Below are 20,062 nucleotides of genomic sequence, written 5' to 3'. Positions count from 1 at the left end.
TAAACGTTTCCGGACTTTACAGGATCTTTCTTCCGTCGTTCCTTTTTGTACTCGCATCAATAACATTTATTCCTGGGTTCCTTCTTTACATTCCCACTTCCTTCTTGGTTCCTTTGCCCCTTGGGGAGGTGACATGATCGGCATGATTGTTTGTCTGCAAGATGTCGTGCAAAGTTTATGGATCTGATTTATAGACAGATTTAAATCGCGAGATGCAGGACTTCCTTTCCTTTGCTCAACTTTGGCATTTTTAAAAAACAACAAAAATTTTTTTTGCTAATATCTTGAAAAATGCCGTGGATGCAACGGTACGACAATGAATGACCTCATGGTGCTACAAAAAAGGAACACATGTTAATGCATAGTTGCTCTTTCTGAGGCCAAACGCTGTCAGAAACTGGTGAAAGGCTTCTCCTCATAATTTATGTGTGTACTTTGGAATTGTGGTTTCCTGCCACAAGTGAGGGTCAGAAATCAAACTGTCCTCCTTTTTAATCCACTTGTATCTCATTCTGTGTGTGTGTGTGTGTGTGTGTGTGTGTGTGTGTGTGTGTGTGTGTGTGTGTGTGTGTGTGTGTGTGTGTGTGTGTGTGTGTGTGTCTGTTTTCAGAGCAGCTCCTTTGTAGACCGGTCATACGTGAGTATTTCACTGTGAAATCTAATCTCCACACGATAAGCGTCTTCTCTTGCACATCCGTACTACTGCACGTAAACGTGGACGTGTTCTGGTAGTTTAGCCAGTGGTTTGATGTTTTCCTTCCTCACTACCGCTCCCAGGTTGCCTTATTATATCTGAGTGGCCAACACAAATCCCATATCCAGTTAATCATCTCAAGTCGTGGTGTTATTTGTTCAGTGAAGTCTATTCTAATCAATTATAACTATGCTTTTAATTTCCTTCGCTGTGCTGTTCTGGTAGATGCCTGTTGCCCTTAGAATAAGTCAGGATAACATTAAAAGTAAGCCAAGACAATGGTAGTAAAATGTTAAATCTCTCTCTGGGACGTTTTGGCACAAAATAAAGTACAGTAATCCCTTGCGGATCCGCGCATCAACACGCGCGACTTCACCTCATCGCGGATTTTTAGTAGGTAGTCATGTGATACTGTACACACATTCTATTGGTTGACGGCATCCGTGAGTCTCGGAAAGCAACTGTTTAAAGACACAGAAGTGCTTTAAACAGTCGATAAGAGTGTGGGAAAAGGTAATACAGATAGAAGGTGGTTTAATTTTAGATGTAAACACATCATTATATATCTGCCATTTGACGTAGAGCATTTGTCCCACACCTTCCAGACTGGTTGCAACTGGTTAAATCAATGGTTACTGGTGTTAAACTATGATTAGCAGGACTGGACCTGAAGGCCCAGGCCAGTACGTATACTGTGCAGCCTTAGGTTTTTCTGCAGGGTGACCCACGCCTCTTTTAATCAGTGCATGTAACTGCCCTTAGAATACATGAAGCAGAACAAAGCGCCCGGTCTACAGAGAGACCTTATAGCAGGGGCCAGACATGAGCTCACATCGTGCTCGGAAACCTGAGAAGGAGACCACCCAAGGAACATTTTTTTTCTCCCTCTCTGTCCCTTTTCTCCTTTATCTCTTCCTCATCTCTGATCTTCTGCTCCTTCACATTCACCTGCCTGACATTACAAGCATACACTTCGGTACAGTATATACACAGTCTATCCAGTTCTATTTCCCTATTGAAGTGGTTCTACTTCTATATAGTCTCGTGAGCATTATTCGGATCGCTGCATACCATCTTACAGTTTTTTTTGTTAACATTTTGTTATCTTAGTATCTTGTGTCCTCATCATGGTCATCTCGTGGGATCTTATTTATATATAGGGTAGCTCTTCTGTACATGCGCTAATGCTTGTAAACTGCAAGTGACACCCCTATAAATGAGCCCACAGCAAAGGAATGTGAAGATAATCCTGGGTACTTTGTGGAGATGGCTCGGACGCCCTGTCTAAACATCCTGTCATCTGGGGGAGCGCAGCACTCTTTTAGTAGAAAACATATATAAAAGTTTAGAATTTATGGACAGTTCACTGGTCGGCAAGTCTTTTCCCGCATTCCCTTTACTTCAACTGAACTTCAGTTCACTCCGTGTTCTCATACTGATCCTTTAGACCTTCAAGGGTCGCAATGAATCTTTAGTCTTGGCGAGGTGCACCAGTAGATATTAGTGTCATAGGCTGCTGGTAGATGGAGATGGTTGAGGTTAGGAGTTTCCACCTTTCCACACATTCCACCGGAACAGTTCTTTCCTAAAGATATTTAGTCCTTTGAGTAAGAATCAACAAACAGGAAGTGCTGCTTCAGAATTCATTTCAAAGCAATATTCACCTTGACATGCCCTTACTATGATTTAATGATGTTTATGAAGGCCTCAAGTAAGCTTTAAAGAATATGTAGAACTGATCAGCAAACCGTGACTGACGCCATTTTCCCAGTTTAAATTCTCTCACTCCAGTCCCTATACCAATTTTGTAGTCTTGTTGTGACACTGGACAAATTAAATGATTGCATCGCATCATCTGGATCTCAAGTCATTGACCCTGTCTCCGGCTATTAAGAAAAATTACACATCAATGTGTTATCCACACATCAACTATCAATCATGGACTTCTCGATATAGGTAGAGGCGCTCAAAGAACCACCATGTAACCCAGTACTTTCAGTTGATCTCGAACTCACATTGAATTTAACTACATTTGACATCAGTGGGAGTGTGCGTGGAGGTTGGGATGGGAGGGGGTGTTTTCGTCTTCAACCCTAGATGGTATCAGTTTATGGAGACGCTCAGGTATGCAGCTTTGATCTGGCTCTGGAAAGTTTTCACATGGGCTCGACTTTAACGGTGAGTTGCTACTCTGCAGTCTTGGCATCGTCGCCCCGCAAACTGCATGCACCGCTGCTTCCACTCTACAATCCAAAATCTGATGAAACCTTGGGGTAGCTCTGATATCTCTTCAGAGCCACGTACCAATATAACGTATAAAATTGGTCCTCGGGATCATGAATTTTGCATAGTTCTCAGAAAGTTTAGTAAGGATAGTAGGAATTTAGGAAAGCCACCATCAAAAACATCACCTTTTATCATTTTAAATATCAAATTAATATAGTATGATAAGCACAAGGTTACTATGGCCTAGAGTTGTGCTTTAATGACTCACCTATTTTCATATCAGGGGGAAATTTTGGGAGTAATCTGCTCTTATAGGCACACAAAACCCCACGGGTATACCTTTCTATACTGCACCATAGTGCTCTATATACTCCTCTAACTAAGATGTCATCTTAGCTTTCTTTTTTCTTTTGCTACCCTAAGTTTATGTTTTTCAACGAAAATGGCCACGACAATTCTTGTTTCTAAAACCCAAAGAGACAGAAAATGATGGAAACCACATTTACTCTCAATGCGCTGCCAGATTGTGTTTCTTGTTTCAGTTGCAGTGCCTTATTTTTGGACTGCTGCTAAGCCACAAATCCGTTGATGCATTAGCATACTCTGTCCTGATAGAGAGCAATATTCAACTTGGTAGAAGTAGAATTTATTTCCCACAGCCATAGTTGTGCTGGCTGCAGAACCACATTAAAAGCGTACCATTCCAACCAAGTTGGGTTTGTATTGAAATGGAAGAAATAATGAAAACAAAATGACAATAGTTTTTCTCACTGGTGCAAAAACGTGTGTGGTTGCACAACGACATGAAATGCATGAGAGATTTTTGCTGCTTTCACCAACATATTTCATGTTTTACTGACCTCTTTTTATTACAGAAATACTAATAAAGGTTAGAATTGGCCAATGGTAGATATTCAGAATAAATAAGAAGTCTGGCCGTGAGTGTGGAGAAGCTATCAGGCTGCCTTGACGCTAACTTTTTCTCCCCTCCCCACCGCTCTCGTTTGACCTGCCCCACTTTTCCACCCTTCTCTTTTCCCCCACTCCTTTCCTTTTCACTCCTCCACCCTCCATTCTCTCCCTTTATCCTCTCACATGTGGAAGGCATTATGTGCTGTCTGCTGGAGAGGGAGAGCAAACATCTCGAGCCGACACTGAAGAGCCTCTTGGTCAGGTTCCGGGGGGAACTGAGTGTAAAATCATCTGATTGTTGGCTGGGAAAAAGCACTTTCTTTTTTTTTTCTTCTTCTTTTTTTTTTTTTTTACAGTAGCTAGCAACCAGAGATAATCTTTTTTTGCAAGGAAAGATGCAAATTGATGTGTTGCGGCTGTGGCTCAATGTCGAGTGGTCGGCCGCATATCAGATGGTGGTTTGATCCCCTGCCCTGCATCCCACATGTTGAAATATCCTTGGGCAAGATACTGAACCTGAAATTGCTTTATAGTAAAATATTAATCCAATCTTGACTTACAAAGTATCACATGCTTTTTATTCAGTCCATCTCACAGTCATCTTCCTTAGTGACTAGCAAATGAACACCAACCATTTCTTCTCATGTTGTCGGAGGACGTGGAAACCATTGAACGTGCGAAAATGACGTTACCTTGCAAGGGAGCTGGATTTGTGAGACTGAGTGAGAATCGTGAGGATTAAACCCAGCTTTACTCCGCAGACTTCCCTGAATATATACAGTAGAAGAAACACTGAGGGATTGCTTGCACAGAGGAAATTATATTGTGAAAAATTTCGGGCATTACAAGAAATGCAGTTGTAAACTTTTTTGGGAAAATGTTCGAAACAGTGTCTTGTATCTACTTCTTTTATAAGCCGCTCTGCATTGAAAAATCATCATATGTGGTTAATGGGACATATTTATCCAACCTTGGACTTGTTAAATGTTGAAAATATTCCCAGTCTGTAGTTTATGTCCCAAAAGTTGGATTCCACGATGGCGGCTAAAACCACCTCCACCGCACTCTTAGTGCCTGGATCTGGGCCAGTAAATCACAACATGCTCAATTACAGCCTTGCAATGTTTTTCAAAAGGTTTGGGGCAATTCACAGATTTGCCATTACTTTGCTCCAAAGTACCCTGGATTAGAAAAAAAAAATTGCAAAGTTGCGGTTGCATCAAGATTTTATTTTGCTGTATCAGATTCTTTCGTTGCTTACAGCGCTTCCAATCGTCCCCACCGTCTCTTCGACTATCACTGAATTCAGCAGTGCAGTAGTTCAGTAGCTTTATGAGAGCAATTTATGATCATGTTCTTGTGATAAATTTTTCACACCACTAGGACTAGGACATCATGTTTTCACATGATGGAAGAACAAGTAGTAATTCAGCAGTACTTCCTGTTTTATCCAATGTTAGATTTATGATTGTTCACAAATGGATGTGTTCAGACTGAAAAAAAGGTACACAGTGAATCAGATTTTACTGTAGTTGCACTCGTGCATTGGAGACACTGCCCCTGGTTGTCCTTGAGTTAGATTCAAGCAAATTGAATTTCCCTCCTGGACCACTGTGTAAATCCAGCTGCAAACAGTTGGCAGATGGCTCGTCATTTAATTAGCAGGATTACCCCATTGGGTTCAAATGGAGATGCACTTCATTAGGAAAGGTTTGGTTTCTCTGTGGCCATTTTATCATGAGATTCACATTTGGACTGATGGGCGGCAGGAGCTCGGGGACCAGAGGGTGGTCAGTTGAAGCCCGACAAATATCCTTATTTATTTATACAAACTGACAAATGTCACATACTTAAAGTATCCAAAATAATCCAAACCGAAATCTCACTATTGACAAGAGGGCCACAGTTTTGGCTTTGTTTTGGGGTGAGGTGAGGCAACTAAGTGGTCACCGTGTGTGAAATCTTTCAAAAAAGACCTTTACCCTCGGATCTCAGGACTCTGTTAGCTGGCGAGACTGGGACTAGGAGCCATCAGTAATGTGGTCAGACTGGGACAGAACAGAACCTCCAAGATGGAGGCTACGAAAAAACAAATCCAATCCGGAACCAAGACTTTTGAGATGCCTAAAAGTTCTGTAGCACAGAGAGAGATCGCCCAAACTCACACAAGCGTATATCATTTAAACATTTTAAATAGTGCAGTTTTATGGTTAAGCTCCTTTTCCAATCATGTACAATATACCTGTTCCAACAGGAGACCAATCACAAACCATGGTTTTATCAACATGATGTCTTTCTACCATACTAGAATCATCTAAAGGAAAGATGGACCACCACCAGAACGGATTCTGTCATCAGGTTTCTTGCCAACCTGTAGTCATTTAATGTCATTCTAATTTATTGAGCCTTTAAAGTCGTCTCTCTGGTTTTGTGGGTTAGTTCTCCAGGTGTGTCCCCCTGGACTTTTCTTTTTTGTCTGTCTTTTGTCTGACCTGAGCGCTGCAGGTGTAATTATTTCATAGTTTTCGTGTAAAACACAAACCGGGCCCCTCGTTTCTCCGCTGCCAGGAGCCGGGGTTCTGACTCTGGTCTCGTAAAGCTGTAGGAAAAAAATATTTGGATGCGGGGGCTGAGTTGGGGCTGGAGACATAGCAGAGATTGGGGGGGGGGGGGGTTAATAAATAAATAAATACGTGAAACAAGCTTACATCAGAGGTGAAGCCCAGATGCTGCATCCTCAGCTCCAGCCCTTTGTAGTGTAATGAGTGGTGAGCTGGCTGGGGCCGGCGGACACCGCCAAGGGCGAGGGGGGTGTATGGGGGGGGGGCGAACCGTTGAAGGGAGGGGAGGCTGAGCTGTATACAAGCAGCATGGAGGAAGCAGCAGTTAGACTCCCCTGGGCTGTGGGCTTTTTATCTGTCAGTTGTATGGAAAACAATCTTTCAGGCCCCATAATTCCTTCCTACATTTATACTACAGCTTAGTGTGTGTGTGTGTGTGTGTGTGTGTGTGTGTGTGTGTCTGTCTGTCTGTGTGTGTGTGTGTGTGTGTGTGTGTGTGTGTGTGTGTGTGTGTGTTAGTCGTGGAAGAGAGGAGAGGCAAAGACTTATCTGCATTCACTTTCTGCAGTCTCTTTAACTTGCTAACGCACTCATTGGAGGTGAACCCCCCCCCAAGTGATGCCTCCCAGTTCGTTCAATGCTAAACCTTGGACCACAAGACTTAGGACTAATGGGTGGGGGCGGTTTTGTGTGTGTTTCTGTTCAATTCCAAATTTCTGTAGCTTCAGGCGGCGCTATGGCATTTGAAGATGAAGGAATAGCTAATAGGTGTATTCCCTATTCAGCCCCCCCCCCGTAGTTGGTCTTCTCTTCCTGTTTCCTGCTATCCTTTTTAGTTCTTACTCTACCTTTCAGCTCTCCGCAGTCTGCTTCACCTCTCGGTTTTTTAATCCAGGCAACTATTATGACACCTTTTCCACTTAAACCACAGGAGGAACTCTCACCAGCTTTGTCTTTTGGGCTGTTTTCATCATCATAATCATCATCTATCTGCATTTTATTGTCGGTCCACTGAGAACAAAAGGGTGTCTAATAGAGAAGAGCCTCTTGAGGTGGTTTATAACATCTCTAAGAGAGCCTGAACGAGGAGCTGTAGAGGCAGACCCAATTAAATGGACTTTTTCTTTGATTTAACCGTTAGAATAAACAACTATAACGGGGTGCAAAAAACCTTCCTAGCATTGAGAGAGTCACTTTTTAAAGTCTAGATAAAATTAGAAAGCCCGGATAATCACGTTAAATCCATGACGTGATTGAAACAGAACAGACTGTCTGAGTGGCAGTCCAGTTTCCCGTTTCCCATCGGATTTGAGCGTTGTTAAGAGGCCAGAGTTGGGAAAGCAGTTCGTTTACATCCTGGATCTGTTAAATGTCTCGTGTTCAGTTTTTAACATTGACTAACAATAGTTGCTGGTTTTACGTTTGGCATCATGGACAAAAAGCAAACGGCATGCCCACCTAGGTCGATAAAACGCGTTGCATACATTTCAGGACTCGCATTACGTACCCAACGATTTTAATCAATATTGTTTGCATCCTTGTTTAATAGTTTGCAGACTTTTTTTCTTGCCTTTGTTGATGTACGTTACCACCAACTGTATCTGAGTGGAATAGTGCATGTGTATTCTACTATGCATCAGGAAAACAGCTTCATCTAAAGTTCCACTGCGGGACTTTCAAGTTATTTGACCAGGCAGCTGACAAAAAACATATTTTTGCGTGTTTTCTAACGGGGTATGAGGAAATTAATTCCATCTGCACGGATTCCAACTGAACTTTCACTCGATGTGCTATTACTCTTAAATTATTTACAACAGCTTGATTAATGAAGCAACAGCAAAATATTGTACAATATGATGTACAATACGTACTTGTTGTTCTTGGTTGTCGTTTTATACTTTTGGCGTCGCGCAAGTCAGGTTTCTTTCTCAATTGTCTCAACATCCAAGTTTTCAACAGTGTGCTGCACAAAATGTTGATTTTAGTTCCCAGTACCCAACAAGACTGAGGTATGAGAATAAAAAAAAATTAGAATACTAATTAGTAAAGGGATATTGACAAATCTTTGATTAGAATAAAAGACAAATGGTTACCAAAACCTTTATAACATTTTCTGTCTTATTGAAACTCAACTCATCTCTTCTTTTTGTGGATGTGGGTAGCGTATCATTTTAAACACCTGATATAAATACTTTGGACAGCCTTTGTGCCCTGCCCAGTTAGACATCTTGGGTAGTGTGAGCACATCCGTGACGCGGTGTATTTGTACGTGTGCGGCAGCGTAGTGGTGTGTATGCGTCTGTGTACATTTCAGTGTTTGATTGTGGGTCAAAGGAGGCCACAGGCCCACGGTGGCCCGGGCGGCATCGGGGCCTCTCAGGTTTCAGAGCGGAGCATTCCTCCCTGGCTGCTACATAGCTGTGAAAACCACAAAGCAGCTCCAACAACAAACACTGGAGGCACTGGGGGAAAGACGGCTAACCTGTGGCTAATCAACAACAGAAGTTTTCCCTCCGCTGCTGGATTTAAAAGTTGCTGGCTTAGTGGAAACAAAAGTATTTCTCAATTCCTCTGCCTGTTTTCTTCCCCACTTCCTTTCATTTTGGTCAAGTGTTTTTGAAAGTGTGTGCATTCTCCTAAGCCGTGGCAGCTCGTGTTTGCCTGTGCTTGATCATATTTATTTCAGTTCTATATCTAGAACTTGTTTTCCAACGAGAGATGGGTGTGGAAAGGTAGAGCGTCTGGGCTCGGGTTTTATGACTTGCAAATAACTCGGCAGTCAAATATGAAGCTTTGTGTTTGTGTTTTATAATAAAATAATTTCCCCTACGGGGGATCAATAAAGTTGATTCCTTCTTCTTCTTAAAAAATAAAGTATAACACTTACCACCTACGTGCTACTTCTAAAACAGATTAAACATATCTCATATAGGTAAATGTAAACCGATAAAAAGGCCACGATTGGATAATTTGAGCGGCTAATAGAAAGAAAAGTAAAGATAAGCTGCTCCTCAGGGCCGAGGTCATCCAAGTCCTTGAACATAAATGCAAAAATGTTCTACAAAACAAGTCACAAGAAGGACTGGTGACTCCATTTAGACAACCAGGGTGAAGACGGATCGATTTAGCAGACGTAATTGGACTTTCAGAAATAGAAATGGATTAATCCAGAAGACTGTAGGGTCTAATTCTGGCCCGGTGAGGGTAAGGTCAGGAGATGTCTTCCATAAAGTAACATCTGTGTACTTGGATGTGTCCCTTTCTTTTACTCTATGATGGCATGTTTCAATTAAAGCAACTCATTTAGTGTTTTAATCAACTTGTTAAGTAATAGAAAACCAGCATCTTATTTGGTATTAAATGAAACAATTTTTATGTTAACAGTTTTTGGTATTCGTTTCACAAATATGAAAAAGGTTCTTGTGTTCCTTATATTATTGAAGTAACTTGAATTGGAGTTACTTTTCATAAAATAAGGAAATATACTTATAATCAAAAATATTTTGTTAATAATTATCTAATGTAATTCCGTTAATTTTTTTTCTTCACAAGATTCTGGAAACAAAAGAGGAACAAGTTATTGCTCCCTTTAACTGTTTAGTGTTGAGTAGATCTGTTGAATGGCATAAGACTGTAGCCTTGGCAAATCCAGATTTTTTTTGTGACGTGGTGCATTGTGGGTAATTGCTGTCGTCTGGAATGTGTCGAACAAAAGGTGTGGACAGGTTGCAGGAAACATTTCGCGGTGTGGAAACAGTTCGTTTGAGGCTTTGTGTCGCTGTGCATTGACTTACGCTCACACCTGCCTTACCTGCTGCCGCAGCGTAAACATCAGCTTTAGTGTTTGTTGCCGCCACACAATGTTACAGCGTGTGTGTTGAAAGTGTGTGAACAATACACCTAGGGTGTGTGATTTTTGAATAATGTGCCGGCATTCCACAAGCAAAGGAAGCACGACTTCATACATAATTTTTTGGGGTGTCATCTTATCCACCGTTTCCACGGCATGGTAACGGCTCTGCTTGACTCAAGTCGGTGCAGTTTCTTCACTGTAGTTTCTACACTATCACGTCATTGCAGATGAAATGCCACCTAACACTTCCATAGGATAGCATTGACCAATCAGCAACCTTTTAGTAACAATACAGTGGTTTGTAGACTCTCTTCACCAACCTATCTCTGATGCAATCCCAGGATGTTGCCAACGGAAGTCTCTCCTCAACAACCCCTTTGAAACCCAAATCTCTGAAGGAGAACTTTTTCCTTTTCCAGAAGTTTTTTTTTTTTTCAAAAAAAATTTTTTTATTGGAGCCACATTTCCCACATCTTCTCCTGACGTAACCTCGATTGTCTCTTTGTGTCTTCCTCCAGAGGATTTTCAACTCGTTTGTGTACACCGAGAAGACATCAAACGGAGAGACAGAAGTGCAGCAGGTGAGTAACAAAGGCTTCTCCTTTCCTGTGTGTGTGTGTGTGTGTGTGTGTGTGTGTGTGTGTGTGTGTGTGTGTGTGTGTGTGTGTGTGTGTGTGTGTGTGTGTGTGTGTGTGTGTGTGTGTGTGTGTGTGTCATAGAGGGTTTTTTTTTTCATCATGGCTGAATTGAACACACAACAAACCTGAGGTACACTTGCTCTGCCCCACCAACAGGGGGCGTTTACGGTCAGTATTGTGCCCGACAGGCATCTTTTCAAGAAAAAGAAAATCCATGAAATTTCCCACATACTTTTGTACATCTCACAACTGGTTTATGGAATTTGCATATTTTTAAATATCTACCCGGGATATGTTCTGTCTCCATCTCGCTGTCCTTCATACTCTTGAGTCCAGGAAAGACGAGCAGAGAAGCACCATAGGAAGAAAATGTGAAATATCTGTGTCCTAGGTTTGGGACAACTATGTGCAGAATTCCTGGCGTCCAGGCATGAGGGTAATCAGATTGTGCGCCGGCGCGACATACTTGCGTCCTCGCAAGTGTGTTTGCACTGCTGGAAGAGTGACGGTAAACACCAGACCGGTAAACAGCCGGCAGCTGAAGAACAGACGGGCAGATGTTTGGGTTTCTCCGGCGGCTGTGTGTTTGTGTGAACGCCGGCGTTTCCATCTGTGTCTGAAATGTGTGTTACACCTCACCTCGCAGATATTTACTACTCCACACACAGCTCTGCTCGGAGCCGCGTAATGGTTTTATTTCACTGACTCACTCGGCTTGTTTTACTCCTTCACACTTGGTCCAGATCGGAGTCGTGGATGGCCGATGTGGTTCAACATTCAAACGTGTTTGTAGCTGTGCGCTAACAGGTTGTGTTAATAGTGCAAAACAGGAACTTGACAAAGTTGAGGCAGGAGATCAGCAAGCAATATACTGTACACCCTAACCCACATGTATCAAACTGAAGGCCCGGGGGCCAAATGTGGCCCACCACATAATTTTATGTGGCCTGCGAGAGCATGAAAGGTCAGTGTGTCTAAAAATAAATAGGTCAAAAGTGTGCTTCCACCAAAAACTACATAATGCAGTAGCCCATTTTAACACAAAAACATTTTGAATAAAGTAAATGTCTTAACTCGTGTTTGATGTGATTTTTCTTTATTTTCTTCCCTAGTTTGATCCTTGATTGATGAAATATATTTTTTCTGTGCAACTGTAATGTTTGTAACTTGAATAAGTAATACATTCAGAGTTATTTAACACTAAGGAGTGGTTTACATTTATTTTACATCAGATTGAGTTACTTTTAGTTACATGTAAATGTGAAATGTGTCGTTTGAAGACAACCATTATGCTGATGTGGCCCCCAACTTCCCACACACCACAACCAGTCTACTGGACCTTTATGTGGGTGTTAGGACTCGTCCGACTATCAGCCCAGGTAGATGGTGACATTTAAGAAGCGAAGGGACAAGGACAATCCAAAATGGCTTCATTCAAGCAAAACAATTACATTAGGATGTCTGGACATGTGACATTTTGTCTGAGTTGTACGTTACGTGATCACCTGATCAAACAAGACCTGGAGTACTCCCCGTCACGAGGACTCAACCATTGCCCACACCCCTTATAGTCATCCCTGTACTAGCCTCATTCCTGCGCTCCAAGGTTAAGTCTAGGTCACGTAATCGCTACTGCCAGCGACTGTGGTCGTGAAAACTGTTGGAGTGGGTGGGGGGGGTGGGGGGGTCTGTGTTGTGGAGGGTGTGGTGAATCTACGGAAAGGCAGGGTTTGGTTTGGCTGCACTGAGGCGGCGGTGAAACCGAAGCTTTAACTCGCTTGCTATTAAGTCACCCAGAGAAAAGTCAAGTCTTACTTTCTCCTTCTGTTGCCCCACCCCCCGTACCCCCTCTCCCCCCTCCAGTGATGGAAACACTCTTCCATTGAACACTGGATCATTTTCCCCCACTTTTTTTTTTTTTAATGAACACACAACATCCTCTGCAGCTAATTAGGGTGTGTGTGTGTGTGTGTGTGTGTGTGTGTGTGTGTGTGTGTGTGTGTGTGTGCGTGCTTGGTGTGTGTGAGTGCTCCTTGTGGTGGAACATGAGTCACTGTGGGTTGTGCCTCCAGCCCCCATTAAAACCACTAATAGAAATAGCAGCCAGCTGATTTGGTGTGTGAGCGGTCAATAGGTCGCCATACGCCCCCCCCCCCCTCCCGCCCCGTTGCTGGCTGCAGTCGCGGCCCCTTTTTGCAGACACAAGTCATTATGGGATGTGAACAATAGGCGTCAAGTCACCGAGCAGGTAATGGACGAAGAATCCCCAGTCAGTCGCCATTTTTGTACATTTCTTTATATTCTTGTTGGATCAATTTTCAATCAATCAGTTGTTGCCTCAGGTTGTATAAAATTTCAAATTTTAATAAGTTGCCATCCCATTGATCAGCAGCAAACAGAATGAGTAATTACAGTCTTGGAATTATTAATGATAATAAATCAATTAATCTCAACTCTGCTTGAGGATTAAATGACGTTGTTAAAATAGGAGAATAATCCGTGACAAATTACATGCGTGCATCGTTGTAGATGAAGTAGATATGAGTTTCCCACGACTCCCCACAACCTCCCTTCGTGACATGTTGGTTAAACAGAAAGTGAGGACAGGAAACGCTTGTGAAAAGCCGCTGGTTATTAATGTCCCGCAGGAGGCTGCTGCAGAGCTGCTTATTAGATTCCCCCGAAAGAGCTGGAACCTCGAGTTCGGACCAGCGCTGTCTGAGACGTGCGTTCAACCGAAACGCAAACCTTCAGAATTAGAAAAACAAAGCGTAATGTATGCACGTCCAGGGGCCGCCATTAAAGGGCCAATAAAACCTGGCTGTTTAGAAAACGTCTCTTTTCTGCTTCCTGCTTCCTGTTTCTCGTTAAAGGTTTATAAGCAACCTGGATTGCAAATATATTTGTTTTTAAATTGTATTCAAAATTTGTTATCTATAATCTATAAATGCACTGCAAAAGACATGTAATCGGAGTCTTTTTTAAAAAATATTTTCTCCTGACCAGAACGGGGCAGAAAATGTTCCTTGTCAGGGTTTTCTGATTATTCTCAAAAAAAATTGGCTTTGCTGCTAATCTCTTTGTTGTTGTTGTTGTTGATGTTTTTGTTTTTGTTTTTTTGAGCAGCTGGCCAAAAAGATTCGGGAAAAGTTCAACCGCTACCTGGACGTGGTCAACAGAAACAAACAGGTGGTGGAGGCCTCGTACACCGCCCACCTCACCTCGCCGCTCACCGCCATCCAGGACTGCTGCTCCATACCTGCATCCATGATGGAGTGAGTACACACACTTCCCTTCTCTCTCTCTCTCTCTCTCTCTCTCTCTCGTCATGCACACACACACACACACACACACACACACACACACACACACACACACACACACACACACACACACACACACACACACACACACACACACACACACACACACACACCTCTCATTCATTGTCTCTCATTGCAATCGTCCAAAAATCTCTGCAGGAGGTTCATTCTCTCCCTGTAGTTACCTCCCACTGTTTGCACCTGCACTCACCACACACACACACACACACACACACACACACACACACACACACACACACACACACACACCCTTGTTTAAACTTGTTTTGATCACTTTTGAGTTACATCATTTACAGCCGTGAGCAGTGTTGGCTCTCTCCGATATTTGGCAGCATTTTTTAAAACCCTGTCCATATTTCACAGCTGCCAGTGCACCGGCTCAACTTTTTGCTGCAGCGTGCTTCGACATTTACAAAATTTCATGGCTTGTGCAGCTCAGGAAATCTTTGTGATGCTGTTTTCTCTTTTTTTTTTTTTAATGTATGAAGTCATTTTAATGAAGAGCTTTGGTTTCATAATGAAATTTCAAGACTTCTAAAACGTTTTTGCACACAAACGGCGAAGCGTTATATTAACAGCAGTATGGATTATTTTTAGAGACTCGTGTGCCAAAATAAGGGCTGGGCTTTTTGAAAAGGTCGCCCACGCAGCAAGACTTAAAGAGGTCAATGTTGCCTCATCTTATAGGCCCAGCCATTCAGCCGGTCGCTAACTGCAGCAAAAAAAAAACCACCAAAAAAAAAAACAGTTCAAAGCCAAGCTCAGAGAGCTGCTTTCAGTTCTAATCTATACAGCAGCAGCTGTCTCACCCCCTCCTGCACACACTCCTCTTCCATCCCTCCCCCCTTATCGGCGCATGTAACCAGTTATTGCCGTCTGAAGTCTCCGCGGCTGCAGAATCCACAGGCTGCAAGGTCATCTTGCCGGGATCACGGTCACCGCTGATCTGCAGTCGACTCGTGTGCGCGACACCGTGTTCACGCACTCCACAGTTGTTCACACGTTAAACGTGTTGCGTTTGTGTTCTAACGTGTGCACTCCCCGAGTCTGTAAAAACCATGGATTTACTGCCTTTGACTGACAGTTCAAGGCAGATAAAGGATTATTTAAGACCCGGGTTAGGAAGGGTGGGATGATGCAGACGGAGTCCGATGGGCGATGGAGGGGAGGACGGACGTACCAAACCAAAGCAGAGACTGACAGATCCACAAAACTTCAAAGCGTCTTCCTCAGAGGGAGGAAGAAAGAAAAAAAATCTCTCACTTTCATTTTCTTGTGTTTATGCAGGATTGAGCGATGCTTTAAGGGTCATTTTTGCTCCATTTCTTCGGGACAGCTACCCGAAAAAAGCTCCCCCTCAGGATAGGATTGGGGTTTATATGTTCTTGAAGACTTCAATTTTGAAATCAAATACAGTAATCCCTCGTTTATTCGCGCTTCAAGATGCACGGCTTCACTACATCGCAGATTTTTTTGTCCAAAAATACAACTTTTCTTTAATATTAAAGAGCTTTAAACAGTCTGTAAGAATGTGGGAAATGGTAACATAGATATAAGGTGGTTTAATATCGGTATGCGGAAGGTTCATAAACGTTTAAATTACAACAAATAATAAAATAAATACTTAGTAGTTCTTTTGCGGAATTTCATTTTTTGCCGATGGTCCTTGAACGTATTAACCGTGAGTAACGAGGGATTACTGAATTGATCAAAATGATGGGCAAATCCATGTGGATCGATTTCGCGGGCTGGTTGTGTCGGTCATTGTCGCCTTTTAAAATTTTTTTTTTTTGCTGATGATCTGTTCCTGTTTGAACAGGATCCGCGTTGGAAGCACAGGTTTTCATCCCCACGTCGCCCACGTCAGAGTGTCCTTCATTAGTCTCAGGCGTCAGCTGCTTCTGGGGGGGTTGCAGTCAGGTCAGCCAGTTTGGAAGGGGGATCAAGTGTTTCACAGTGTGTCCACGTCTCTTAGCCGTCAGGGCTAGCGGCTATCGTTTCTCAGGGAGGCCGCAGAGGGCAGCGCTTAGCGCTCTGCGGTATGTTTTAACCGCCGCACCGGCCAGGCTCAACGCCAGGCTGGACCTTAAAATAGCAAATGGATGTGACTGATAGCGTCGGTGTGTTTGCATGTGTTGTGCGTTTGTGTGTTGATGTTTCAACATGCAGTGTCCAGGTGGTCATTTCAACAGTCCCGCTGCCCCATGCAGTTGTAAAAGTGAGAAGTGTGGAGGGGAGATGGCGGAAGGCGTTTTAATGGTCCGGCTTCTCGGCGGTGCCAAACCAACGCTGCGCTGATTTTCATGACAGCAACTGGACTTTATGATCAGATTTGGGCTCCAGAAGGTTTTTATTTCAAAAGAAACTCAAACCATTTCAGGCTTATGGGTTGCAATAGCATTCCAGCCAACCGCACTTAACCCATTGGAGACGCCAGAGGGTCGGAGAACTTCAGTAGCTTCCAAGTTACAGTATTTTCCGCACTATGAGACGCACCTAGACGCCTTTCATTTTCTCAAAAACCGACATTGCGCCTTATAATCCAGTGTGCCTTATATATGGAAAAAGTTTTAAAAATAGATCATTCATTGATGATGAGTTCTCAGATGCGTTTTATAATCCAGTGCGCCTTGTAATCCAGTGCACTTTATGTTTTGTTTTTTTGTTTTTTTAAATATGCCATTCATTGAAGGTGCGCCTTATAATGCGGAAAATACTGTAATGACTATAGACCTCCATGTTTCACCTTGTTTGGTCTCTCTTGAAGACACGTTGAGTTGATTTGCTTCCCCTTTCAATCAGCTTCTAACTTCTTCTAAATGCTTTTTATATCTCATGGTTGTGGGTCCTACATGCAATTTATCTTTGGCCTCACTGGCTTCCTGCATTTATGCTGAAAACCAGATCAACCGATATAGTTTAGACAAACTATATCAGTTGATCTGACCTCTGCTTGCTTTTTTTTTTTTTTTGCATTTACGTTGCTGGTGCCATCTTTGGAAGCCGTTGAGGTTCCAAGTAAGCCGAGGCAATACTCTGGGCTATTTCTGATTGGTCAGAGAGAATCGCCACAACAGTGCGTCATCACTGAGAGATGGGATGAACCTAATAGCTAACCAAATAATCCAAAGCTGTTTAAATCAATCCACTGGACTTGAGGAAATGTTCTTGGAAGATGTTTCACCTCTCATCCAAGAGGCTTCTTCAGTTCCGGCGGATTGATTCAAACAGCTTTGGATAACCGTGACCTGGATCAGTGAGAACCCACACAGACATCTTAAAATTGTACTGCAGCTGCACACACAGTGGGGGAACCCATGCTGAAGTCAATGGAGAAGGTGAGGAAGTTTCAGGGTCTGGTGTGTGTCGCTTTGGAAATGATGTCATGGCATGTTTGTAGGATATCGCTATGGTAACCCTGCTATAGTTACAAGGTACTGCGGCTGCTGCATCATACAGTAAACAGTGTTATCAAAAAAGCGAGGAGGTGCAACAGAGATATTATACAGACATTTATCACTACCTCTGCTCCAGTGCCTCCCGCCCCCCAAAGGGTGTTTGAATAGCTGCCTGCAGGCATGTCTGCAGGCCACAATGCCTCAGTGGAAAGTGTGACTACGGTTCAAACAAACAAATCATTTCATATTTATTTTCAAAATGTTGTTTGTGACGATGCCAAATGAATAAAAAAAAAAACCAGGCAAAAATTTAGTAATTTAAAAAAAAAAAAAATCCAAATGGAAACAACTATTTGTTGCACTTGTACCAGAAATCCCATCGTCCTTCAACGCCATGATTTCTGTCTGCAAAACTATTTCAATGAATGAACTTTGCAACAGTTCATTTTGCAGAAAGCCGTCTATGACTAGACATGCACAAAATACATTCAAGTGATTGATCGATCACTCTGCTGATCAGTGTTACCCTACAGAATGCTGTAATATCATACGCTGAGATGCTGTTGCACGAATTCCAGTTGCTTCACTCGTAAATTGAACATAAACATTACCAATCCCATAATGCCCAGCTCCTGTTTCCCAAGAGGAATTCTCGCCCTCTGAGCCTCGCGGCAGATTTACAGTCCAGATCAAGAGTCTGTAGAGAGGAGCCATAGTGGGGGGTGGGGGGGGAGTGATTCAGATCGGGCGGATGTTCTAGTTGCTCATTCAGCACAATGATGATATCTCTCTTTGTACATTAGAGACGGAGTCGTTGAAATAGCGGGCAGGTCAGGAACGACTTCAACTGGTGTAAATGTCAGGCGGCTATCAGAACTTTTATCCCTCTCCCCCCTCTTTAATGTCAACTCTCAGTGTCCCTGTCTTAAACCTTCCCTTCCCTGCTTCACCTTTACTTTTACAGCCAAACCTCGGTTTTCGAACGCTTCTGTTCTCGACCAAATCGGTTTTCGACCAGAAAATCCGAGAATTTTACGTCTCTGAACTCGACCAAAATTCGGCTCTCGACCAAACCAAAAGAAGCCGAGCGTACCTCGGGAGCCGAGCGAACTCGAATGCCCAGGATGCTTCCTCTGTATCGCATTTGTGTTCAAAGTTCGATAGGATATCTTTATTAAAATAAAAACACAGTGTCTATTTCTACCCTTTTTTATTTATGGTAAACAGTATACAGTGCAGTTTATGGTGTAAAATAGTTAAAGAAACTAGAAAAAGTTGTTTTTTAGACTTGGAACGGATTCAAATTATTTACATGAATTATAATGGGAAAAATTGTTTCAGATTTGGAACAATTCGCTTTTCGAACAGCCTTCTGGAACGGATTATGTTTGAAAACTGAGGGTTGACTCTATTGCTCTCTCAAATCTTGGTTTTAAATTCTTTACACACTCAATGGTTGCGTTAGCCTTCGCACAAGACTCCAGCACTGCAAGAGTCGCTCCTGGCAACTCTTGATTATTGGTCACTCTTTAAAATCACTCCGCGTCGACGTTCCCCCATCATCTTAATAACTACGATCAAACCGGATGGTTGAAGTAGCGTCTTTGTTGCATTGCTGTTGCACAATCGATGCATAAAAAAAGGGCTTTTGTATTAACAATCCAATACTGCGGCGTTGCAAAACAAAACAAAACAAAAAAACCTGCATTATTTAAAACGTGTCAGATTACTAGAAACACCCCTGGAGCTTTTTATCTCTCATCTGCTCTCTATAAGAGCTCCTGTGCACCAAAGAGGATTCATTATAACCAACTCTGCACGTTATCATCACAATCAGGCCTGCGTGGTAGCATGCTGTTTGCTGCATCACCATCAATTCGCTTAAGGGGTCGGCAAACGCGCTACGAAAGTCGTGACTCCTGACGTTGGAGCTTGCTGAACAGTGAGCCTCTTCAAGGTAATTGTACTCACTGGGCTTTTGTGAACGACCTGTGATCATCTCCTCTGTAGACGTACGTGACTCCCGCTGAAATACCGGATTATTAAAACATAATCATGCTGCCTTACTTTAGCATTCTGTTTCAACGCTGGTTGTCCAGGGCTTGCTTTGTTTTGTATTTTCTGTTTTATGCCGGTGAGAAATAAATTTTCTGTCATAATTAAAAAGAAAGATCAATAAATTGTAGCAGAGATCTTCCTCAAGGACGCCCACACAGACCGATTACCGGTGCTGTTGAATTGTCTTAAGAATCATTTCTAATTACTGCATAAAGAACATCCCCCCCTTTTGGGAGCTGTGTTAATGAGGCATGCCTTCCCATAATGCAGAATTAATATGTATATTCAGTGGAAGAGTAAGTCAGCATTTATTCGGTCAGGAACATTAATGGAAAGGAGTTTGAATCTACACAATTATTTTGTGTATTTTGTGAATCA

The 20,062-nt window shown here is 42.7% G+C and overlaps 1 protein-coding gene across 1 annotated transcript in view; it reads left to right on the top strand.

Moving 5' to 3' along the window:
* Positions 1-20,062, top strand: part of cachd1 (cache domain containing 1) — a 59,367-nt gene that overhangs the window by 12,534 nt on the left and 26,771 nt on the right. Inside the window, exons 2-3 of the mRNA XM_068320069.1 lie at positions 10,765-10,827; positions 14,011-14,159. Coding sequence (XP_068176170.1) covers positions 10,765-10,827; positions 14,011-14,159 — 212 coding nt within the window. The remainder of the gene's footprint in view (positions 1-10,764; positions 10,828-14,010; positions 14,160-20,062) is intronic.

The sequence above is a fragment of the Antennarius striatus genome, chromosome 7, assembly GCF_040054535.1.
Source record: "Antennarius striatus isolate MH-2024 chromosome 7, ASM4005453v1, whole genome shotgun sequence".
NCBI classification, from domain to species: domain Eukaryota; kingdom Metazoa; phylum Chordata; class Actinopteri; order Lophiiformes; family Antennariidae; genus Antennarius; species Antennarius striatus.
This window is presented reverse-complemented; position numbering and strand designations above follow the sequence as displayed.